The sequence below is a fragment of the Canis lupus genome, chromosome X (assembly GCF_003254725.2).
Source record: "Canis lupus dingo isolate Sandy chromosome X, ASM325472v2, whole genome shotgun sequence".
NCBI lineage: Eukaryota > Metazoa > Chordata > Mammalia > Carnivora > Canidae > Canis > Canis lupus.
Genome location: NC_064281.1, coordinates 95,926,146 through 95,946,448, shown reverse-complemented (window position 1 = coordinate 95,946,448; position 20,303 = coordinate 95,926,146). Strand labels below are relative to the sequence as shown.

At 32.5% G+C, this 20,303-nt stretch overlaps 1 protein-coding gene across 18 annotated transcripts in view; it reads right to left on the bottom strand.

Moving 5' to 3' along the window:
* Positions 1 to 20,303, bottom strand: part of STAG2 (stromal antigen 2) — a 137,264-nt gene that overhangs the window by 31,625 nt on the left and 85,336 nt on the right. For all 18 annotated transcript variants that reach the window (XM_035711645.2, XM_035711644.2, XM_025431078.3 and 15 more), the window contains 16 exons: positions 20,139 to 20,290; positions 18,029 to 18,102; positions 16,792 to 16,915; positions 15,881 to 15,979; positions 15,706 to 15,785; positions 10,999 to 11,106; positions 9,514 to 9,625; positions 7,690 to 7,807; positions 6,913 to 7,016; positions 5,851 to 5,943; positions 5,634 to 5,723; positions 4,862 to 5,065; positions 3,080 to 3,150; positions 2,694 to 2,781; positions 2,520 to 2,600; positions 374 to 466 (listed from right to left, as the gene is read on the bottom strand). In XM_035711645.2, the coding sequence (XP_035567538.1) occupies positions 374 to 466; positions 2,520 to 2,600; positions 2,694 to 2,781; positions 3,080 to 3,150; positions 4,862 to 5,065; positions 5,634 to 5,723; positions 5,851 to 5,943; positions 6,913 to 7,016; positions 7,690 to 7,807; positions 9,514 to 9,625; positions 10,999 to 11,106; positions 15,706 to 15,785; positions 15,881 to 15,979; positions 16,792 to 16,915; positions 18,029 to 18,102; positions 20,139 to 20,290 (1,691 nt within the window). The remainder of the gene's footprint in view (positions 1 to 373; positions 467 to 2,519; positions 2,601 to 2,693; positions 2,782 to 3,079; positions 3,151 to 4,861; positions 5,066 to 5,633; positions 5,724 to 5,850; positions 5,944 to 6,912; positions 7,017 to 7,689; positions 7,808 to 9,513; positions 9,626 to 10,998; positions 11,107 to 15,705; positions 15,786 to 15,880; positions 15,980 to 16,791; positions 16,916 to 18,028; positions 18,103 to 20,138; positions 20,291 to 20,303) is intronic.

Sequence of the window (20,303 nt, the reverse complement as noted above, 5' to 3'; positions counted from 1 at the left end):
GTCAGAATCTACCTGATAATATTCTCGGAGATGACAAAACCATATATATAGACCAGTTTCCCTCCCTGAAGGCATACTTGTACTTGTTAATTTCCAAGAATGATTTACATAATTTCATACATCTAATTTGTATATATGATCTGTTTGTCAAGTGAGTCATAAAGAAATAACAACAGAATAACCACAATGAGGGCAATCTATAATACTATTTATAAACTCCATATGAAATTAATCTATTTTTTGAGCTTTGCCTAATACAGATGGACAGATGTTTCTACTTTGCACATCTCAGTATTACTTAAATTTTCTGTATTAGTTTAGATATTTATTAAAGATTGCTTACAAAAGATGGCTATCTAGGGTCATTACTAACCTGTTCCTTAACAGTAGTATTCACGTTGGTCAGGTAATGCTGACATATCTGACAGAATACCCTCATCTGTTTCTTTAAACGCAGCAAGTCCTCCTTGAAAAATATAACAAGAACAATTGTATAAAAACCTCATTTAGTACTTAAGATACTTAAAATTACATAAAATATCATATATTTAACTTTACTCTGCTTCTACATTAGACTTAAATTCTTGTTTATTACTTATCAGAAAGGAAAAAGAACAAATTAGCATTTTTCTTAAAAATTGCAATAGACTGTAGCCTTAAAAATACCAGGTATATTAATGGATAATATCCTAAGTGGTCTGGGTCCTTTAGAATAAGAAAACCTATATGATTGTATATGGCTATCTTTAACAGATCTACTAGCTCAGAATGCTTAAAGAGTAAAGATTAATGCTCCATCCTCATTTTGTAATGTGAAGGGTAGCCAATTGATGAACAGAAGAAATTAATTAATAAAAGAGACAGCATCTTTCATTTCTTAAAGAATACCAGTTGTACTTTTTAAAAATAGAGATGGACAAAAATCAGTTTGGTGGTATTACTCGCAGTTAAAAATTTTAATGTCTTGTAAACTTATATTAAAAAGATAAATCTTTTCCTAAAAATAAGTTTAACTTGATTTATTTGGTAAAGAAAACAAACAAGCTTGAGAATAATTTTGTATTTAGTGACATTTTTACCCCTTTCCCTCTACTCAAAATTTAATCTTTTTTCCCATTTTAATTCATTCAATGCTTCTGACTTAGATGAGCAATCATATCTGCTAATATGGTTGTTATTCCTACTATAAACTTGATATTGAGTTAAATAAATTTCTTGGGTGTTTGACAAGAAAAAAAAAACACTAACAACTATACTGAATTACCTTTTCAAGGGAAAATACCCATTTGTGGATATAATGGTATCTTCCACTTTAAAAGCTCAGGGAAATTCTAAGCATTTAAAATTATTCTGTGATTTTTACACAAAAGAAAGTTTATCAAAACAATTGTTTTTGAGGAAAAAAGCTATGAACTAATTCTCTATCTCCTAGATATTGCATAATATTTACAAAAATGTACCCAAATAATACTTAAGGCTATATCTACTACAAATACAATGTTTAAGTTTCCAGTTTACAAATGAAAAAGGCAAGGGACACGTGGGTGGCTCAGTTACAAATGAAAAGGGCAGTACTGTTTAGTTCAATTACTAAACACATTAAAGACTACCATTATGGACAAAATTCTGAAAATTCTATTACCTAAGAGCTGGCATATTATATTCAACTAGAAAATGATTTACAGTTAATCTGTAACATCAATAGAAAGATCCTGGGTGGGAACCCTGGGTGGCGCACAGTTTAGCGCCTGCCTTTGGCCCAGGGCGCGATCCTGGAGACCCGGGATCAAGTCCCACGTCGGGCTCCCGGTGCATGGAGCCTGCTTCTCCCTCTGCCTGTGTCTCTGCCTCTCTCTCTCTCTCTCTCTCACTCTCTCTGTGACTATCATAAATAAATAAAAAATTTAAAAAAATAAAGAAAGATCCTGGGTATGAAAACTGATTCTAAAACAATACTGGGCATATGCAGATCTAGAGGTAGCTGTCTTGTTATCATCCATTTATATAATCCAATAGCTATATACTTATTTTTTTAAGATTTTATTTATTTATTCATGAGAGACAGAGAAAGAGGCAGAGACACAGGCTCCCTGAAGGGAGCCCAATGCAGACTTGATCCTCCTAATACCCCGGGATCACGTCCTGAGACAACGGCAGACGCTCAACCATTGAGTCACCCAGGCATCCCTGTATGCTCGTTTCAAAAGCCCTTCATCATAATTTACAAAATCTGTATTTCTATTATGTTCTCAATACTTTTCAGTATATGGAAATATATTAATTATGCCACCTTAAAATGCGAAATTTTTTAAATTTAAAATCAGACCTTGAAATATACATTAATGTTCTTTCATTGAATATACATCAAACTACAAACAAAACTTTCTAATGGTACACATGTCTAAATGGTAATTTAGAAATAAGCAAGACTTTACTGAAATAATCGATCTTATTAAGAGTTTGCAGAAAAATGTTAATGATATTTAATGTAAAAAGAACTCCACGGGCCCACCACAAACCTTCGTAGAGCTGCTTTCAGTGATCTTTGCAAGCTGCCAAAGGATTACATAGTGAGTACACTGCAGTGCATGAATAACAATCTGTAAAAAGAAGCAAGATAATGCAGTTAAAATTAAAAAGTCACAAGTCTTCATTCTCAAAGTTAAATATGTAACTTGAAAATAAATAAAAACCTGCTCAGGCATGTCTCCATTTTCAATTCCGGTTTTCAAAAGTTTGTAATTACAAGCAAACAAATCCCACTTTGAAAGATCATGGGCACTGTAAAAAAGAATAAGTTATATTTAAAAGTTAAGCTTAATCACTTTTATTCTGGACTTGAACGTCAACAAAATGCTATCAAAGTAAATATAGAAAACTCTGTAACATGCACCCATAACAACAACAAAATTGTATTTTTTAAAAAGTATGCTGGTTGATAATTTGTCAATTATTCCCCAATTCAAAACATGACTCTATCAACTACTTTTTACATAAAAGCACAAGAAATCTACCAGAATCTAATAATATTATAACCCTAAAACATGCAAGGAATCAGAAACCTTAAAATTGAACTTACTTATGAAAAGCAGTGATTCTCTTCAATGTTGACAATACCTGATATGCATCATCTTCATCAGGTTCTTCGCCCTATGAAAATTAATTATATACAATATTAAATCTCAATAACCACCAAAGTGAAAAATCTTAGGCTATCACATTGATGATACCACCTTGAGAAGAATCACTTAACACCACAAATTAACTTTGCCATTCAATACCTACATCTGTCCAAATTTAAAGTAATATGGCCCAAGTAATGAGTCAACAGAGTTGTTATCATGGGTACATTACACCCAAGAGAGAAACACTGAATGACAATCTCCTCTCTCCCTTAAAGTAATCCTGACACTAACCTATGAAGACATTTACTTTCATAGTAAAAAATGCATTAGGACAATACAGAAAAATATAGTAAAGGACAAGTGAGAGATCATAAAGACCTAAAAGATAAAACCTAAATGAACAAAATAGTGCTCAACAAAGATATATCAGACCAATAACAATCTGGGAAAAACCTTCTGAATAAAGACTAGATATGTGGTAGTCCTTTCTGGGCATCAAATTTCTTTTTTTTAAGATTTTATTTATTTATTCATGAGACACACACACACACACACACACACGCAGAGGTGCAGGCAGAGACACAGGCAGAGGGAGAAGCAGGTTCCATGCAGGTAGCCTGATGTGGGACTCAATCCTGGGACTCCAGCATCATGCCCTAGGCCGAAGGCAGGCGCTGAACCGCTGAGCCACCGATCCCTGGGTATCAATTTTCCAATTGAGAGTAACTTAAATTTTTGAAAATTCTATGAGTCTTACTGCATGAAACATAAATTTTTTAAACACTATCAAACATACTGTACTAGACCCCAAGTCTCCCAAAAAATGCTTATTTCTAAACTTTGATTTTTCAGCATAATTAAACTTAAGCCATTGCTTGATTTTAAATTAACTCGTACTAATCACAATCATATATAGCCAAGAGTAGGGCCATTAAATTTTTTAAGAATGTGATCGCTGTCCATTAACTTATTTGCACAAACCTCCAGTTAAGCAAAACTTAGTAAGCATGGAATGTTACACACACAAAAGAAAGAAAAAAAAGAAAAAAGAAGAAAGCTACAGAAATAGGTGTTAAACAAGAAAACTGAAAAATTACAAAGTCCATATGACTTCTGCAACATTAATGACAAAATTGATGTGGAAAAGGCTAAATGCAGTGATATGAGAATTATGACTTCACTTTATACACGTCAATTAAATTGTTTTAAGTACATATTTCCAGAAAAGATAAAAGTTTTAAAAAATCCTAGAAGTGTTTTTGAATGCTGTACTTTCTTTGGAAATAGAACATCGGAAACCCCAAAATCAACAGGGACTATAACACCAATTTATCAAGGCTTTACAGTATGAAAGATCATTAATTACCTTTCCTTACTAACACTAAGAAACAGCCTACTTTTTGAAGCTATATGGTCATAGTCTAGCTCTCCTTTTCTGTTCCATTTATACCATGTTGCCTAATAGCCTCTAGTTCAGCAAAACCCTGGTAACTTCTGAAATTTCTTTAAAATTGAAAAAAACAGAGGGAAACGGATATTAGTTTCGCTTTCAACTTCTCCAAGTCACAGATTCTTACCACCTTACCATTTTGGTGGAGGATTAACAGTAGCATGATGAATCAAAGACAAAGTCTGAAATTTTTCAACGTACTGCTGGGACTATCACCAGGACTGGTGTGACTAATTCAGTTACTGAAGGAGAGGGACCCAACTGACAAAATACTTGTAATATATACCTCTTGCAGAAAATCTTCAAGAAGCCGGTTAAATTTATCTGCCAACTCATCTATCAGTTGACTTCTTGAAATATCTACCCTGTTGAAGATTGTGAACTCTTCATTACAGAGTGCATGGTAAGTTTTAGAACATGCTTCCAAAACATCTGTATCTGTGTGCTTCTCTACGATATTCCGGATCTGTCGTAATAAGGCATCCAAATGCTGCAAAATCAAAGTTATTTTTCATTAAAAAAAAACTAAGGTACATAATAGGGACAGAAAGACTACACTATTGCAGTGAAAAGCTTAAAAAATAGTAACTCTACAACAAGTAGGGCATATATTTTGATGTATTTTCCTACTTATCGTAAATAAACTGACCCACCCATACTTCTATCCTCAGCTTTAATGGGAATAATATTACCTACCTCATAGGCTTTTGTTGAGAATTTTAATACAAAGAAATTATAATAGTTGCTGGAACGTAGTAAAAGTATTCAATAAACATTACCTGTTTTTGTTTTACTGTTATTAGCCAGTTATCTACCTTCAATCTCCATAAATCTCTCAGATATAGTCACATACTGGCTAGGAATGAGAGCATGGCTATGCCATGAATCAGAGGGAAGCCTCACTACAAATCCAACTTATAAAAAATGAAGAAGATATATAAAATGTAGTAGTTTCCTTTAACATTAGAAGTTCCAAAAATATACACAAACAGGGTTAGAAGATGAACTAAAATGCTAGTTTTTCTTCAAGGTGTTTTTATACAGAGAATACACTATACCTTTTCTAATCGTCCAGTGGTATATATCTCCAAATCAAAATACTGAGGCAACTGCAACAAGTTAGTCACCTTTTCTGCATCTACGGAGTACTTTGAAATAAAAAAAAAATCATGTCAAAATATCACAATAATGTTAAGTAAACATGATAAAAATGTTTGACATTTCCAAACAAAATCTGCAATTTCTTGCAAATACTCTTCTATTATACAAACTTACCTTAGCTAATAACTGAGGAAGGGCCACAGCAAAAAGTTCAGTGATTTTTGTCCTGTCATCCAACTGGGTCTTCTTCTCCTTTGCTGTCAGCACCTGAAGTAACACAATGCTTTCAAGTATTTATTAAACCTATTAACATTGGTAGGTGCTCAAAGTTTAAGCTAAGACATACAAAGTAAGTAATGAAACTATATTTTAAATGATGGATACTAAAATTTTTACTATAAAACTTGAAACCCAAGAATGACAGAGAGTAATTTGCACAATATTTTTTTAAAAACCACCTAAAATAACAACAAAAAACTATGAATATTTCTAGAGACAAGATCAATACTCAATTAGACTAATCAAATCTACCATTAGACAAATAAAGAGCAGTTAGGAATAGGAAGTGTAGTTTAGAAGCTTATATAATAATGGGATTAAGTAGCATTTCAGCCCACTCTTAAGTGTGGGCCATGATCCATGGGTTATGAATTCAACACGAATTCACTCATGATAGCATGAATTCTATCATCAATTAGAAAAAGAAGGAAAAAAAACAGAAAACAAAATAGAATTGTCACATACTGTATTGTTTGAACAAGTTTTGTTTCAGTTATACATGTTATATATGTAACAAAACATGTATTTTTGTGCCTTGTGATCAAAAAAGTTTAAAAGGCTGTGGATTTTTAGTCTATAATGCAAATATATGTGAACTTCGCAGTGATGCACTACAATATAATCCAAAGAAATATGGATTTCTTAATTTTAATGAATGATGTTTTAATGTCTAATTTTTATTCAAAGAAAAAAAGCAAATCTATAAATAAAGCAAAATACAAGACAGTCACTTTATCTCCTGTAGTAACAAAGTATCTCATAGAAGGAACTCATATTTCCCAAATTGCTAATGCTTTAAAATTTACTTCTAACACATATGTATTAGTAAAGATTTTGTTTTGAAAATCAAAACGTTAAGATTCAAATACTTGGCTCTATAGTTACAACCAAGAATATTTTAAATGGTATCAAAAAAGGAGAAACATACTTTAGAATACTGAAACTATACCAACATACCCTTTTTCCTGTCCCTCTTCCCACAGGAGGATGACATTCAGCTGCTTGTCTAATGGTACAAAGCATTATCTCAATCAGAGCACTCTCTTGTCTGTCTGTTAGTGCTGAAAAAAAATCATAAAGAATTAACCTATATCTTTTCCCTATACGCCACTTATAAGTATTACATAACAATCCTTTTGTCTTTGATAGAAACTGACCAAATGTAATAAAGAAAATCCCATTACTGCATCACAGAAAGGATTAGAACTAGTTAAACTTTACTCAACAGTACAAATCTGTGTACCATTGGTCCTCCATTTACCCAAAGAAAGTATGAAGACATATATCGAAAAAAAATTTAATTCGATGTTGATAGCAACTACATCTTTCTTTATTATAATATTCATGTACAAAATTCGAAAACAAAATTATTCAAAGATTTTCAATTACTTTTTTTAAAAGATTTATTTATTTACTTAGAGAACACCCAAGCAGGGGAGGGGCAGAGACAAAGGGAGGGGCAGAGAGAAAGGGAGGGGGTGAGAATCTCAAGCAGATTCTGTGCCCAGCGCAGTGCCCAATCTCATGACCCTGAGTTCATGACCCACACTGAAATCAAGAGTCAGACGCCCGAGTGAGCCACCCAGGTGCCTCTCAATTACTTTTTAGTATATGTGCTGCTGAAGCAAGCACTCAATTACGTTTTACTATTAAAGTTAAACAAATGGAATAAGTAAAATCTATTTTCAAAACTGACTAGACAACAAAAAATACCATAATTAAACACCCACTTACCTTCTTCTCCACTAAGTGGCTCCTCCAGCAACAAGCTATTCATACATTCCCAGTCTTTCAGTAGCTCGGTAGCACAGTCCCACATGCTATCCACAAGGTATGCTGCATGCTCATGCAACTAAAATTTAAAAAGAGCAATGTGCTCTTAGACAAATAGCATACTAGTCTAAACTCAAAAGAATGGAAGCTTTGATGGCACCATGTACAAACTCAAACAGCTATCTGGTTTTTGAGGTCAAATGAAAAAAAGGACAAAGAATCTGCCTGAGCTTGCTAAGTAAACCTAGTTAGGTAGTATCATTAAACAGTTGTCATAACAGTCGTTACAAAAGCTAATAAAATTAATTCTGAAAAGAGTATATGCATGTATATTTAGTGCCTATTTGGATGCAATATAAGTTAACCACATTCAGTTAACCAATTCATACACTATGAATTTAATATAATGGAAATGATAATGGGTACTTTAACATAAAAAATGTGTACTTATCAGTTCAACATAAAGCATATTATTTCTCTTCGCTTAACAGACCCTACAGCTTCCCAAATTAAGGAGACTATCATTACAATGATACCAAAACCTATCAAAGACATTACAAATAAAAAAATACATAGACCAACACTAACATGAACATAGAGGGAATAGGGAATATCCTCAAAAAACTAGCAAAGTGATACCAGCAATATATAAAAAGGATAATAAATAGATCATGACTAATTAGGTTTTATGCTAGGAATTCAAGGTTGGTTCAACATTCAAAAAACCAACATAATTCAAATAGTAACATAATGAAAGATACAATAAAATAATCATCTCAGGAAAAGCACTGGAGAGAATTCAACATCCATTCTTGTTAGATGGATGATAAAACTCAGCAAAAGGTATAGAAGTAAACATCCTAAACATAAACAACTACATGTAACCTATAACTAATAACAGAATATACAAATACTGGATATTTTTCCCCTTAAGATCAGGAACAATCCCAAGATGTCTACTCTCACCACTTCTATTCAACATCTTCCTGGATGTCCTTACTAGTTCAATAAGGCCAGGGGAAAAATGGCATAAATGTAGTAAAGGAAGAAGTAAACCTATTGTTATCTGCAAATAACAGAGAATCCCAAGGAATCTATTTAAAATTTACTAAAATAAGGGAGTTTAGTAAAGTTAAAGATGAAGTCAATATGCAAAAACCAAATGTATTTCTAAATACAGAAAAAATAAAAAAATCTAAAGACCCTAAAATGTAACTGAATAATACATAATATGAACGCCAAAAATGTATGTTATATCCTCTGAAATTCTGGTAACAGGCAGATTATCAATCTGAGGGAGACCTAAAAGAGCAGATGCTAAATCTAAATCCCTTTCTATAACAAAAATAATAAAGCAGGTACCAAATACTGAGAAAAAAGTGCAAGGTCTGTATTAAGAGTTTTACATGAATAAATAAAAAGAATTTTTACATGGATTAGTTCAATATTACCTAAAAAATTATTACCCACATTTCTACAAGGAAAATGAGGCTTAGAAAAATTAAGTAACTAAACCAGTTACACAAATAATAAATTAGAAAAGCCCAGTTGGTAACCAGGTCTTTCTGACTCCAAAATTCATACTCTTGGTACTATACATAAATCCTTTATTTGAACATCTTACTAAAAGTAGGAAGTTTTTTTTTTTTATTTTGTGCAATGGGCACAACTCTATTCTATATCCAAGATTTACTGTGATACATGGAAGATTTTCAGATGTACATCATTTCAACTCCTCCAATTTGTTTTTAACATAAGTATAAAATGTACAACACATCAACTAACCTCACTTTCCAGAAAGAAAAAAACCAATGTCTTAACAAGGTTGGCATTTGGACCTTGTCGTCCCCTTCTTTTCATCATTCCATCCTCCTCTGGATCTCTACGACTGAAGAGCCTATGACCAATGAAAATAATTACTTTTAAAACAAAAAAAAATCATATTTCCTAATTTTAAAAACTGTTTGGATTCATTATTTAAGCATCTAACAAAGGAGAGTAAATGTGACCTGGGTAGGTAGAGTATGCTCCAACATGATACCCAAGTAAATAATTGCTATAAACATTTTTTTATTTTATACTTAATGGTACTTCTAAGACCTCTTAAATTAACTTCTCAGGTTAATTTTATGAAGTTATGGATTCTTCTTTTAAAAATTACATCTTAGGTGGCCATTTCCTTTTATAAAGGTATCACACTAGCCCATACCATTTATGCACATAAATCTACATAAATATTCAGCTCTTTAAAACTGAACACGTATTTTCCTTCTATCCTCCTTGCACAATTATCTCAAAGTCTGAATTTAGTAGCCTCTTTCTATGGGTATCATGGTGGTTTTTCCTAATAAATAACAAAAAACTATCATTGGACAGCAGTGAATAGAAAACTGGAGTATGAACATTGTACAGCATGTACTTTTTCTAATAAATGCTTTCCCCTCCCAAACAGGCATTTTAATAAAATCTTACAAAGATATAGTTTAGTCCACATGGCTCAAGCTAGTCTTCTTAAAAGCCATTACATAACATTTGTTGAATGTTTTCTATGGTCAGATATTCACACGGCTATCCACACGACTTAATCTGAGGTGTTATAGCAACGTAAAAATGACTGTAGGGGGATCCCTGGGTGGCGCAGCGGTTTGGCGCCTGCCTTTGGCCCAGGGCGCGATCCTGGAGACCCGGGATCGAATCCCACATCGGGCTCCTGGTGCATGGAGCCTGCTTCTCCCTCTGCCTGTGTATCTGCCTCTCTCTCTTTCTCTCTGTGTGACTAGCATAAATAAATAAAAATTAAAAAAAAAATGACTATAGGATTTTGGGGATTCTTAGGTCAAACTGTATCAAACACTTGAAGCAAAACATCTTAGTATTTTCTAAAGCAAAGCAATAACAGGCGTAAGACTAAATAATATAATGGGGCAATAACTGGAAGCTGACATTAGATAAAAGAATGAAAAATTAGGAAAAAGTCAACATCATATACAGATAGTTTTATATATTTTGTTTTTATATATTTTAACTATTAAAAGACATTTCTCAAAAAAAGAAAAAAAAAGACATTTCTCATTAAATATTTAACTTCTAAAAATCAAGAAAATTAGAGAATTGAAACCTTTAAAGGAAATAGTATAATATGAAAGTTTGTATTTGACCAGAACTGAATAATTTTTTTAAATGAACTATATATATTTTAGTATTGAATATGGTATAATAAATTACTGTCATAAAAGTATACTTTAGAAAATAACAAAAATGTAGGTTTACTTTTTGTAGAGAAATTCCCCAGCTGCTACTGCTACCGGCCGGTGAGCTGAATAAACCAAATGGTAGACATTTTCACAATCTTCTGCAGTAAGAACTTCTTCACTACTCCTAAAAAAAAAAAAAACAGTAACAGTTTCAATGACAACTCAATTTTAAGGATATTGAATACAATGACCCATGCTCATACATTAAAAAAAATAGTACACTTTATACTAATTTGTGTTTTAAAAAAAGAAAAAAAATCGACCTTATTTGATTATCATCTGTCATTAAAACCATGCCCTGACAAAAGAGCTGAATATTTTATTAACACCTAAGATCAATGGGAGGTAAAATTAGAGTGAATACAAATGTACAGAAACACATGGTGAAGAAAAGTGATAATGTGACAAAGATGGTAAAGAAAAAGGAAGACAAAACAACATAAACTAATGTAAAAAAATTAAGTGGTAGCATTCTGAGAGCTTAGAGTTAATAATCACTGAAAACATTCTATATACTTCATAGTAATATTAAGAAGATGGTACATTTTAATGTTGTGGTAATAGTCCAATTATTTCACAATGATGAATATTTCATTCACCATGTACTCAACACCATATGAGGAAATACAAATAGATTTTTGAAATAACTAAGATTTAAGTGCCAAAGACCTTTAATTACGATCTACCATTGGAAAAATCTTCCTAAAATGTAGTGCTCATTTTCCCGATCTTATTTTTTAAAAACAAAATAAATAAAAGGTTCTTGGTAAATAAGTCATTTTTAAGGCTCATCAGCCGCAGTACCCCAGGGTAAACCTTGTCGAGTTCTTCCCTTATAGACTCTGCTTTCAGGGTCCTGCCCTCTGGCACCTCTTTACCTGCTGATTTGCTTTTAGTCTGCTATGAAATAAACAATCTAGATTTTTAGCAATATATGTAAGTTGAGAACCACAGGACCACCATCAGAAAAAAGAGTATGAAGTATATTAGATGGTTCGTTGACGAGCTCAGATCCTTTCTGGTTTTTTGCTCTGCTCACGGTCTCTAAAAGTCTGATGCCTAAGGAAATATTACCTTTTTTTGAGAGAAACAAAACCAAAATGTTAAACTTCAAGTTCCTAAAGCATTTTGACTTAAATTACACTATGTACAATACTGAATTGTTACTGGAAAAACCACTTGTGTCATTTTATAATGAAAATACATATACTGAATCAAATCAGTTAAAGTATAGCTAGTTATTTGTGCAGTAGTTCACTCATATTAATTATCTGAGATGGAATATTCTTGACAAGTTTCATTTATTAGGTATTTATAATGGCTAAATCAACATAAATGAGTCTATTATCCTTCAAAAAATATTAGGAACAAGGAATGATGTCCACAGGGTATTATGGAGGAAAAACTACAGAAATACATGTAGAATATTATAACTTTCTTATTTATTTCAGGATTCTTTAAATACTTTCATAACATGTATATATAATTTTTAGGCCCAACTAAAAAAGAAAATCCAATAATTCAGACTGCTCAAAATACCTATTATCTTACATATTATTTTTTGCTTCTTCCTCTATAACCATTTAGATTATTTTAAAAATTCTATTTCAAAAATAATGCTGTGTTAGAGAATGTTGAGCATTTAAAATTTTGAATGTAGACACTGCCAAACTTTTCTCCAAAGAAGCTATACCCATTTATAATCCCCCATCACAGTGCTTAATGACTTGCTTTTGTACAGCTTCAACAGCACAGTGTATTACCACTTTTGTATCTTTATCAAGCAACAAATTAAAAATGATCTCATTTTAATCTACCTGTCTCAAAGTGCGGCTAAACATCTTTTCATATGTTTCAGGTTTTTTTTTTTTAATTTTATTTATTCATGAGAGACACAGAGAGAGAGAGAGAGATCGGCAGAGACACAGGCAGAGGGAGAAGCAGGCTTCATGCAGGGAGCCTGACGCAGGACTCCAAGATCACGCCCTGTAACCTGGGCGGAAGGCAGCACTAAACCGCTGAGCCATCCGGACTGCCCTCAGTTTTTATTTTCTTCCTGTCCATGTTCTGGTTTCCTAACTTATTTTTAAGATTTTATTCATTTATTCATGAAAGACACAGAAAGAGAGGCAGAGACATAGGTAGAGGGAGAAGCAGGCTCCCGATGCAGGATTTGAGCCCAGGACCCTAGGATCAACACCTGAGCCAAAGGCAGACGCTCAACCACTGAGCCACCCAAGGCATCCCTGGTTCCCTAACTTTTGACTAGTATTGGGTTTCCATTCTTCAAATTGATTTACTGAAACTGTCTCCTATGATAAAAATATTTTGACCAATCTGTCATTGGTTTTTTGAGTTTATGGTATTTCATGTCATACATTTTTCATTTTTATGTAGTTAAAGATTTTTTTAATGTCTAGGGTTTATGTCATGTTCAGAGAGATCTTGCTCATTTTACATATAAAATGAAAATATTTAATCTTCCCCAAGTTTTCACCAGTACTTTAATGGTTTCATTTACTTGCATTTAAATATGTCACCCATCTGGAAATTATTTTTGTATAGGGATGAAATGGGAATTCAATTTAATTTTTCCCCAAATATGGGACGCCTGGGTGGCTCAGTGGTTGAGAGTCTACCTTTGGCTCAGGGCGTGATCCTGGAGTCCCGGGTTCAAGTCCCACATCAGGCTCCCTGCATGGAGCCTGCTTCTCCCTCTGCCTGTGTCTCTGCCTCTGTGTGTCTCTCATAAATAAATACATATCTTAAAAAATAATAAAAAATATTTTTCTCCAAATAGAGCCTAGCTGTCAAAAAACCATTTATTTTCTTATAGGAAATGCTACCCTCACCCTATACTAGGTTCCTGGATTGGTTTGCATTTGTCTCTATTCTTTATTCTCTGCTAGTAATCACAGTCTATTCACACACCAGTACCAAAATTTAAAAATTACTATGGTTTTACAATACAACTTAAAATGATACTGGACAAGCCATCACTCATTAATTTTTATCACAACTTCAATGGCTATTATTACATGATGAATTTTTCCATGAGTGTCAGAAAGTAGCATGCTATGTTTTAAAAAATATCCTTCGGCAAAATTGTCATTTGGATCATGCTAACAATCTCAATGTCCACTGACAGATCAATGGGTAAATAAAATGTGGTATAAACATACAATGGAATATTACTGAGCCTCAAAAGTAAATGAAAACGTGATACATATACTACAACATAAATGAACTCTGAACCTACTAAGTAAAATAAGCCTGATACAAAAGGATGAATACTATAAAATTCCACTTATATGAATTACCTAAAATTGTCAGATTCATAGAGATAAAAAGTACAACAGTGGTCATCAGAGGCTGATCAGGAAGGAAGGAATGGAGAGTTAGTGTTTAATGGGTACAAAAGTTTAGTATGGGATGATAAAAATAGTTTTGGATATGGATAATGGTGATGGCTTCACAAGAAGGTGAACACACTAAATTGCCACTAAACTTTACACTTAAAATATATTTAAAACTAAATTTTTCTAATATTCCATTAATATACATATGGCACATCTTTATCCGTCTGTTGATGGGGCACTCATGTTGCTTCTATGTCTTGGCTATAGTAAATACTGCTCCAATAAATACGGGGGTGCATGTATCTGTTCGAATTAGTATCTCCATTGTCTTCAGGTAAATACTCAGAACTGGAATTACTGAATCCTAATATATTCCTATATTTAGTTTTTTGAGGAACCTCTGTACTATTTTCATTTATAAAGAACTCATACAACTCAACATCAAAAAGAAAAATCTGGTTAAAAACTGAGCAGAGGACTTGAACAGACATTTTCCCAAAGACATACAGATGACCAACAGAAAAATGAAAAGATGATCATCACTAATCATTAAGAAAATGCAAATCAAAACCACAATGAGATTATCACTTCACACCAGTCAGAATGGCTAGTATCAAAACTACAAGAAATAACAGTGTTGGCAAGAATGTGGAGAAAAGGGAAGTCTCATGCACTATTACCAAAGGGGAGGGGAGTAGGGGAATGGGTAAAGCAATTAAGAGGTACAAACTTCCAGTTATAAAATAATTAAGTAGCAAGAATGAAAAGTACATCATATGGAATATAGTCAGTAATACTATAATACACATATTGTGGTGTGCATTTCATAATGTAGATAATTACTGATTCACTATGTTGTACACCTGAAATGAATTTACTATTATTTGCCAACTCTATTTCAATTTAAAAATTTTTTAAAGTTTAAAAAATTAAAATGGTAAGTTTTTTAAAAAGGAAAAAGAAAATTGCATCATTACATTTTAATATAACAAAATGTTTTAAATTCAGATTGTTTACAGAAAATTTTCAGCAAATACTAATTTCTAAAAGTGTGATAAAATATAATAAGTGCACTTAATATACTCAAGTGTTTAATTTCATTTCAAAGGCAGCTAAGTTAGTGAGATGGAAAGGAAACTGACCATTAGAATGGGAACACATGAATTCCTAGCTCACTTAAAATTCGACTCTAATGGTTACCTCTTTCCATTTTCTCAACCTTACATGAGAAAATTAAACTTCTAGCTGTAAAAATTCCATGACTTAAGTTATTAAAATTTAGAACCACATAAATTTAAACCATGTAGTCTAACGTATTATTTAAATATCTGGACATTAGCAATATGCAATAAGTATATACTTACTGTAAAACAAGAGTAAGTAATTTTATTGCTTGTACTGCAACATCATATTCTTTGTCAAGGGTCATAGACACAATTCTATCCTAAGGACAAAAAAAAAGGATTTTTAAAGTAAAAGTAAGAGAAAAATATTTACAAACAACAGATAAATTTTAAACTTAAAGTAATTAATACTAACCTTGAACCGACTGGTAAAAAGCTCCAGTTTGGAATTAAGTTCTTTGTTATAATAAAGCCCTTGTAGAGCAGTGAGACATTTGAGTCTTACCTCACCTTGCTAAATGAAGCAAGAGAAGAAAAATTCATTAAAACTCTACATATTTTCAACCTGAATATTCAAGACATATATAGTATCTTCTACTTTAAATTTTTAAATGTTCTATATACAACTCTTCAAAACTCTCATTTTCAAAACCTCTCATCTTGGATAATGCAAAAATAGGAATCAATACATACATTTAATACTAAATACCTTTGAGGTTACTAATTCTGTAGGTCAAATGAAAATTTTTTGAAAATTTGTTCAGAGCAATACTATTGCGAATGACAGTAGCATAGTTCACATTAAGTTTTCCTTTACAGAAAGTAATATTTGTAAAAGATATATGCAAAGAACTTCAATGCTAGTGAAGAGACAGCCTAAGAAAAAGGTAGAATAACAAAAAAATTTTTTTTAAATGTCAGAGGCCAAGTTGTAATTTATAATCTGGCTAAGATACATGTTTATAAATAGAGAAGAAAAGATAGAAACATTTTAAAAAGTATATAGCACTCACATTTTAAGAACACTCCTCTTACTGCTCTAATAAAATGCCTAACCACTAACACCAGCATGATTCTAATGTTTGTTTCACTACAAAAAGTAATTCAAGACTCAAGTCTAAATCAGTTACGAAGATTTTTAAAAATCTAGGGACTTTATGCAAAGGAGATCATGTTTTCACGGAACAGATAAAAAAGAATAAAGGAGTAAGGCCTATAGGAATGTGGTCCCAGGTATACCTATACACAGATAATTCATTAGGAATGAGAGTTGTAGATAGCCATGATTATGTACCTATAGTAACATTCTTTAATGGCATATCTTACCTTATCATGCATAGTCCAGCCAACATATTTTAAATAACTGTCATTTAGAAAGGCATCACTATACATTTTCATCCAAATGCCAATTTCTTCAATGCAAATAGCTCGAATTTCAGCTATTGCATCACTGCATGGAGGAAGGAAAAATTATGTATATTAGTCCCACTATAACAACAGGATTAATGATTTATCCAAGATACGCCAAATACTTCATACCTAGTATGAACATAGCTATCTTAAAGATTACTGGGGATTGAAAGGTAGAACTGAAGCATGACCTCTGAATGCTTACAGATAACTTGGTAAAGCATAATTATCATCACATAAATATTTAAAATTACATAAAATTACAAACAGAATCAGATACCCATCTTTTAGAATATGCCATATTTCAGTCTCTGCTCACACCTGCTGGGCAGCCGTGTTCAGAAGACAGCAGGCACATTATTTGGTTAGAATATAATTTTCCAGAAGAGAATTTGTCACACATAACATTGAGGCCAAGCTTCATTTGGATTTAAAGTATCAGACTAAATTATTTTGAATTCATCTTGTAGGTACTGATGAATCATTTAAGACTTTTAAGCAGAGGGGTAGCACAACAAAAGAATGTTTTAGGAAAACTTCAATAATCTCTAGGTATGATAATGAGAGAGGATAGACTAAGGTAATGGTGACAATAGAAAACAAAAAGGTAAGAATGGAGCAAAGGATATTACAAAGGAAGTGATTCAGTAACTGCCAAGTTGAGAAGTGAGGGAGAAGTTGAAATAAAAATGCCACCACTGACATTCAAAGAATCGGTTACAGCAGAAATGATAAGATTATCTAATTCTTTCCTCTGCTTATTCAAAACAGTAAAAGAAAATACTTAAATGTATCCAAACTTTCCCACTAACATGCAAACAAACAGCAGAGAAGAATCCAGAACCATCATGTATAGTTTTTACTAACATAGTACATCCAAAAGCAATTAAGTATTCTGTACCCTAGCTCCTAATTACAGTAGATTCCATCTGCTGGGCAGCAAGTCAAGCATATTACCCTATTTTTCAGAGAGGAAACATCAAGTTCAGAGCAGTTAAATAACCTGACAAAAGTATCTCAATCAGTGGAAGACCTTATCTTGTAACACTGATCTTATTCCAGTGCTCTTTCCACTATTTTATCCTGCCTAAACCATTAAGTATCCAAACCGGATTAGAATTAAGAATGACATAGAAAAAATGTCCTGACTTACCGGTATCTATGTACAAACACTCCCTTAAATATTGCATTCATCATATTTTCTATTTCATCTTGATTTTCCTGAAGCTGAAAAGAATACATTATTTCTTTTCAATTATAACGTAATACAAAAAGTTATTACAAGTACAAATACAGGTTTCTCCAGTATTTTGGTGATTACGTCTAATTCTTAATTCTATTAGACAACAGTAACCACACAGAAATATTAACAGATGTTGTAGGTCAGGTAGCTAAAGTTCCTTGATACCTGGAATATTTGACTTGGCTTTTAACGTTTAGCTGGTAGATTAGCCTTTTCTAAGGCTCACAAATTTCCATTGTAAAAAGGGACATAAAATATCTGTTATTTATTACAACACATTTCATCTATTATATAACATATATGTTCATCAAAAAAGCATAACAATACTTCATTATCTTGGTCATTATCATCTGAAAAAGAAAAGTAATGTTAACTTTTGTGCCTGCTCAAGAACAAAAGAGGTTTTAGTAAAGTAACTTGGTTAAAAGTTACCCTTGCTAAATTCTTTTGAAGAAAACAAGACTCACCTTAAATAATCAAGTAAACATTCTAAAATCTTGGTTTACTTATCTACTCCCATTATTTTCAACTCAGAGTTTGATAATTAAGACAAAATTGTTTCAGAGTTTGAGAGTTAGGAGAAAAATCTTTCACAGTCTAAGTATCAAACAGCTCTGAGATTATATTCTGCAATTTTGTAAAAATGTTTTCTTTTCATGAATATATTCTTGCTAACAAGGGCATGCACTTCTTATATTCATTAGCACAAATAGTCAGAGTACAAGGTGATCAAAAAGTTAACTCTAACCCAGAAAGAAGTATCAATATCTTGTATTTGCACAGGAATTTTAATCTCAAAATCCTTTTACCTTTATCCACTCATTCTATGCTCACAATCTTAAATTTATATTTAAGAATTGGGCCATAACTTCAAGGTGTAAGACATGCATTATGTTTACCTAATAAATCATCCGATTAAATTTATTAACTAAGTTAAAAGGCAAAAAGGTCAATTCTTCAGTTCAAACTGTATCGAAAAGATGAGGAATTTAGGTAGGGGGGAAATATGGACCAGATTTTTTAGGCTTTTGTTGAGTCAGGGCATTTAAAAAACTTACTATCTCAGAAATAACCAACTAAAAATTATGGCTATTATCAACCCCAAATATGTCAAAAATCAAGTAGTAATTTCTGGATTACCATGGCAAATATTACCTTAAATGCATTACTAACATTTTTGAAACATCAGATTCTACCTTTTAGAAGTAAACATGAATATCACCAATATCAGCAAAATACTGTGTCACTAATGAAAGAATTTAAGTCACAAACACAACATTGGAAGATTTTTTTTTAGGGGTTGCCCGAGTGGCTCAGTTGGTTAAGCTTCCAACTCCTAATTACAGCTCAGGTCATGATCTCAGGGTTGTTAGATGGGAGTTCGGCATCAGGCTCCATGCTGAGTGTGGAACCGGCTTAAGATTCACTCTCTTCCCTCCGAAAATAATAATAATTAAAAAAAAAAAAACTAGAAAAGATTCTCTCTGCCCCTCCCCCCTCTAAAAAAGATATTTTTATTTAGTATTATTTAGCATAGGGATGAAAAATGTCTTCCTCATTCAAAGTTAAATCTGGTGGTCAGTCAGTCATGTTAATCAACTGCCACCATACTACCAAAAAAATGGGCAGTAATTGAGACACCATAAATAGCCTATAAGTTATTTTTCAGAGTGATGTCACATAAGTGAAACCTGAATTCATTGTGACACCAAGCTCAAGGAAGAAGTTAGGAGAGACATTTTCATGGCAGAGATGAATAATACTAAGGCTTAAAACAACTTCTCTGACTGGCCCAGGACATTATCAAAAACCCTGAACTCTTAATCCTAGTCTACACAGAAAGAAAATATTCACAAAAGGTATTGTTGGCATGGATACTCAACAAAACTAGATATTTAAACAACTTGAAATAGTAAATTTAAATCTTTCCAAAAAATTTATCTGGTGAACTAGCAAACATATAACTAAGGTCAAAGTTGGTCATGGATTAACAGCTCAAATATTCAATACAAAAGTTTACCTCTTTCCGCTTCTGTAGCAGGAGTTCTAGCCTCTCATTGGCTCGTTTTCCAATCATTTTATTCCGTTCTGCCTCATACTGTCTTTGTGTATTATCCATATTAATGCTAAGATTTAGTGCCACATTCACCAAAGCGGTCATCAATTTCATAGCTATTTTTAAATG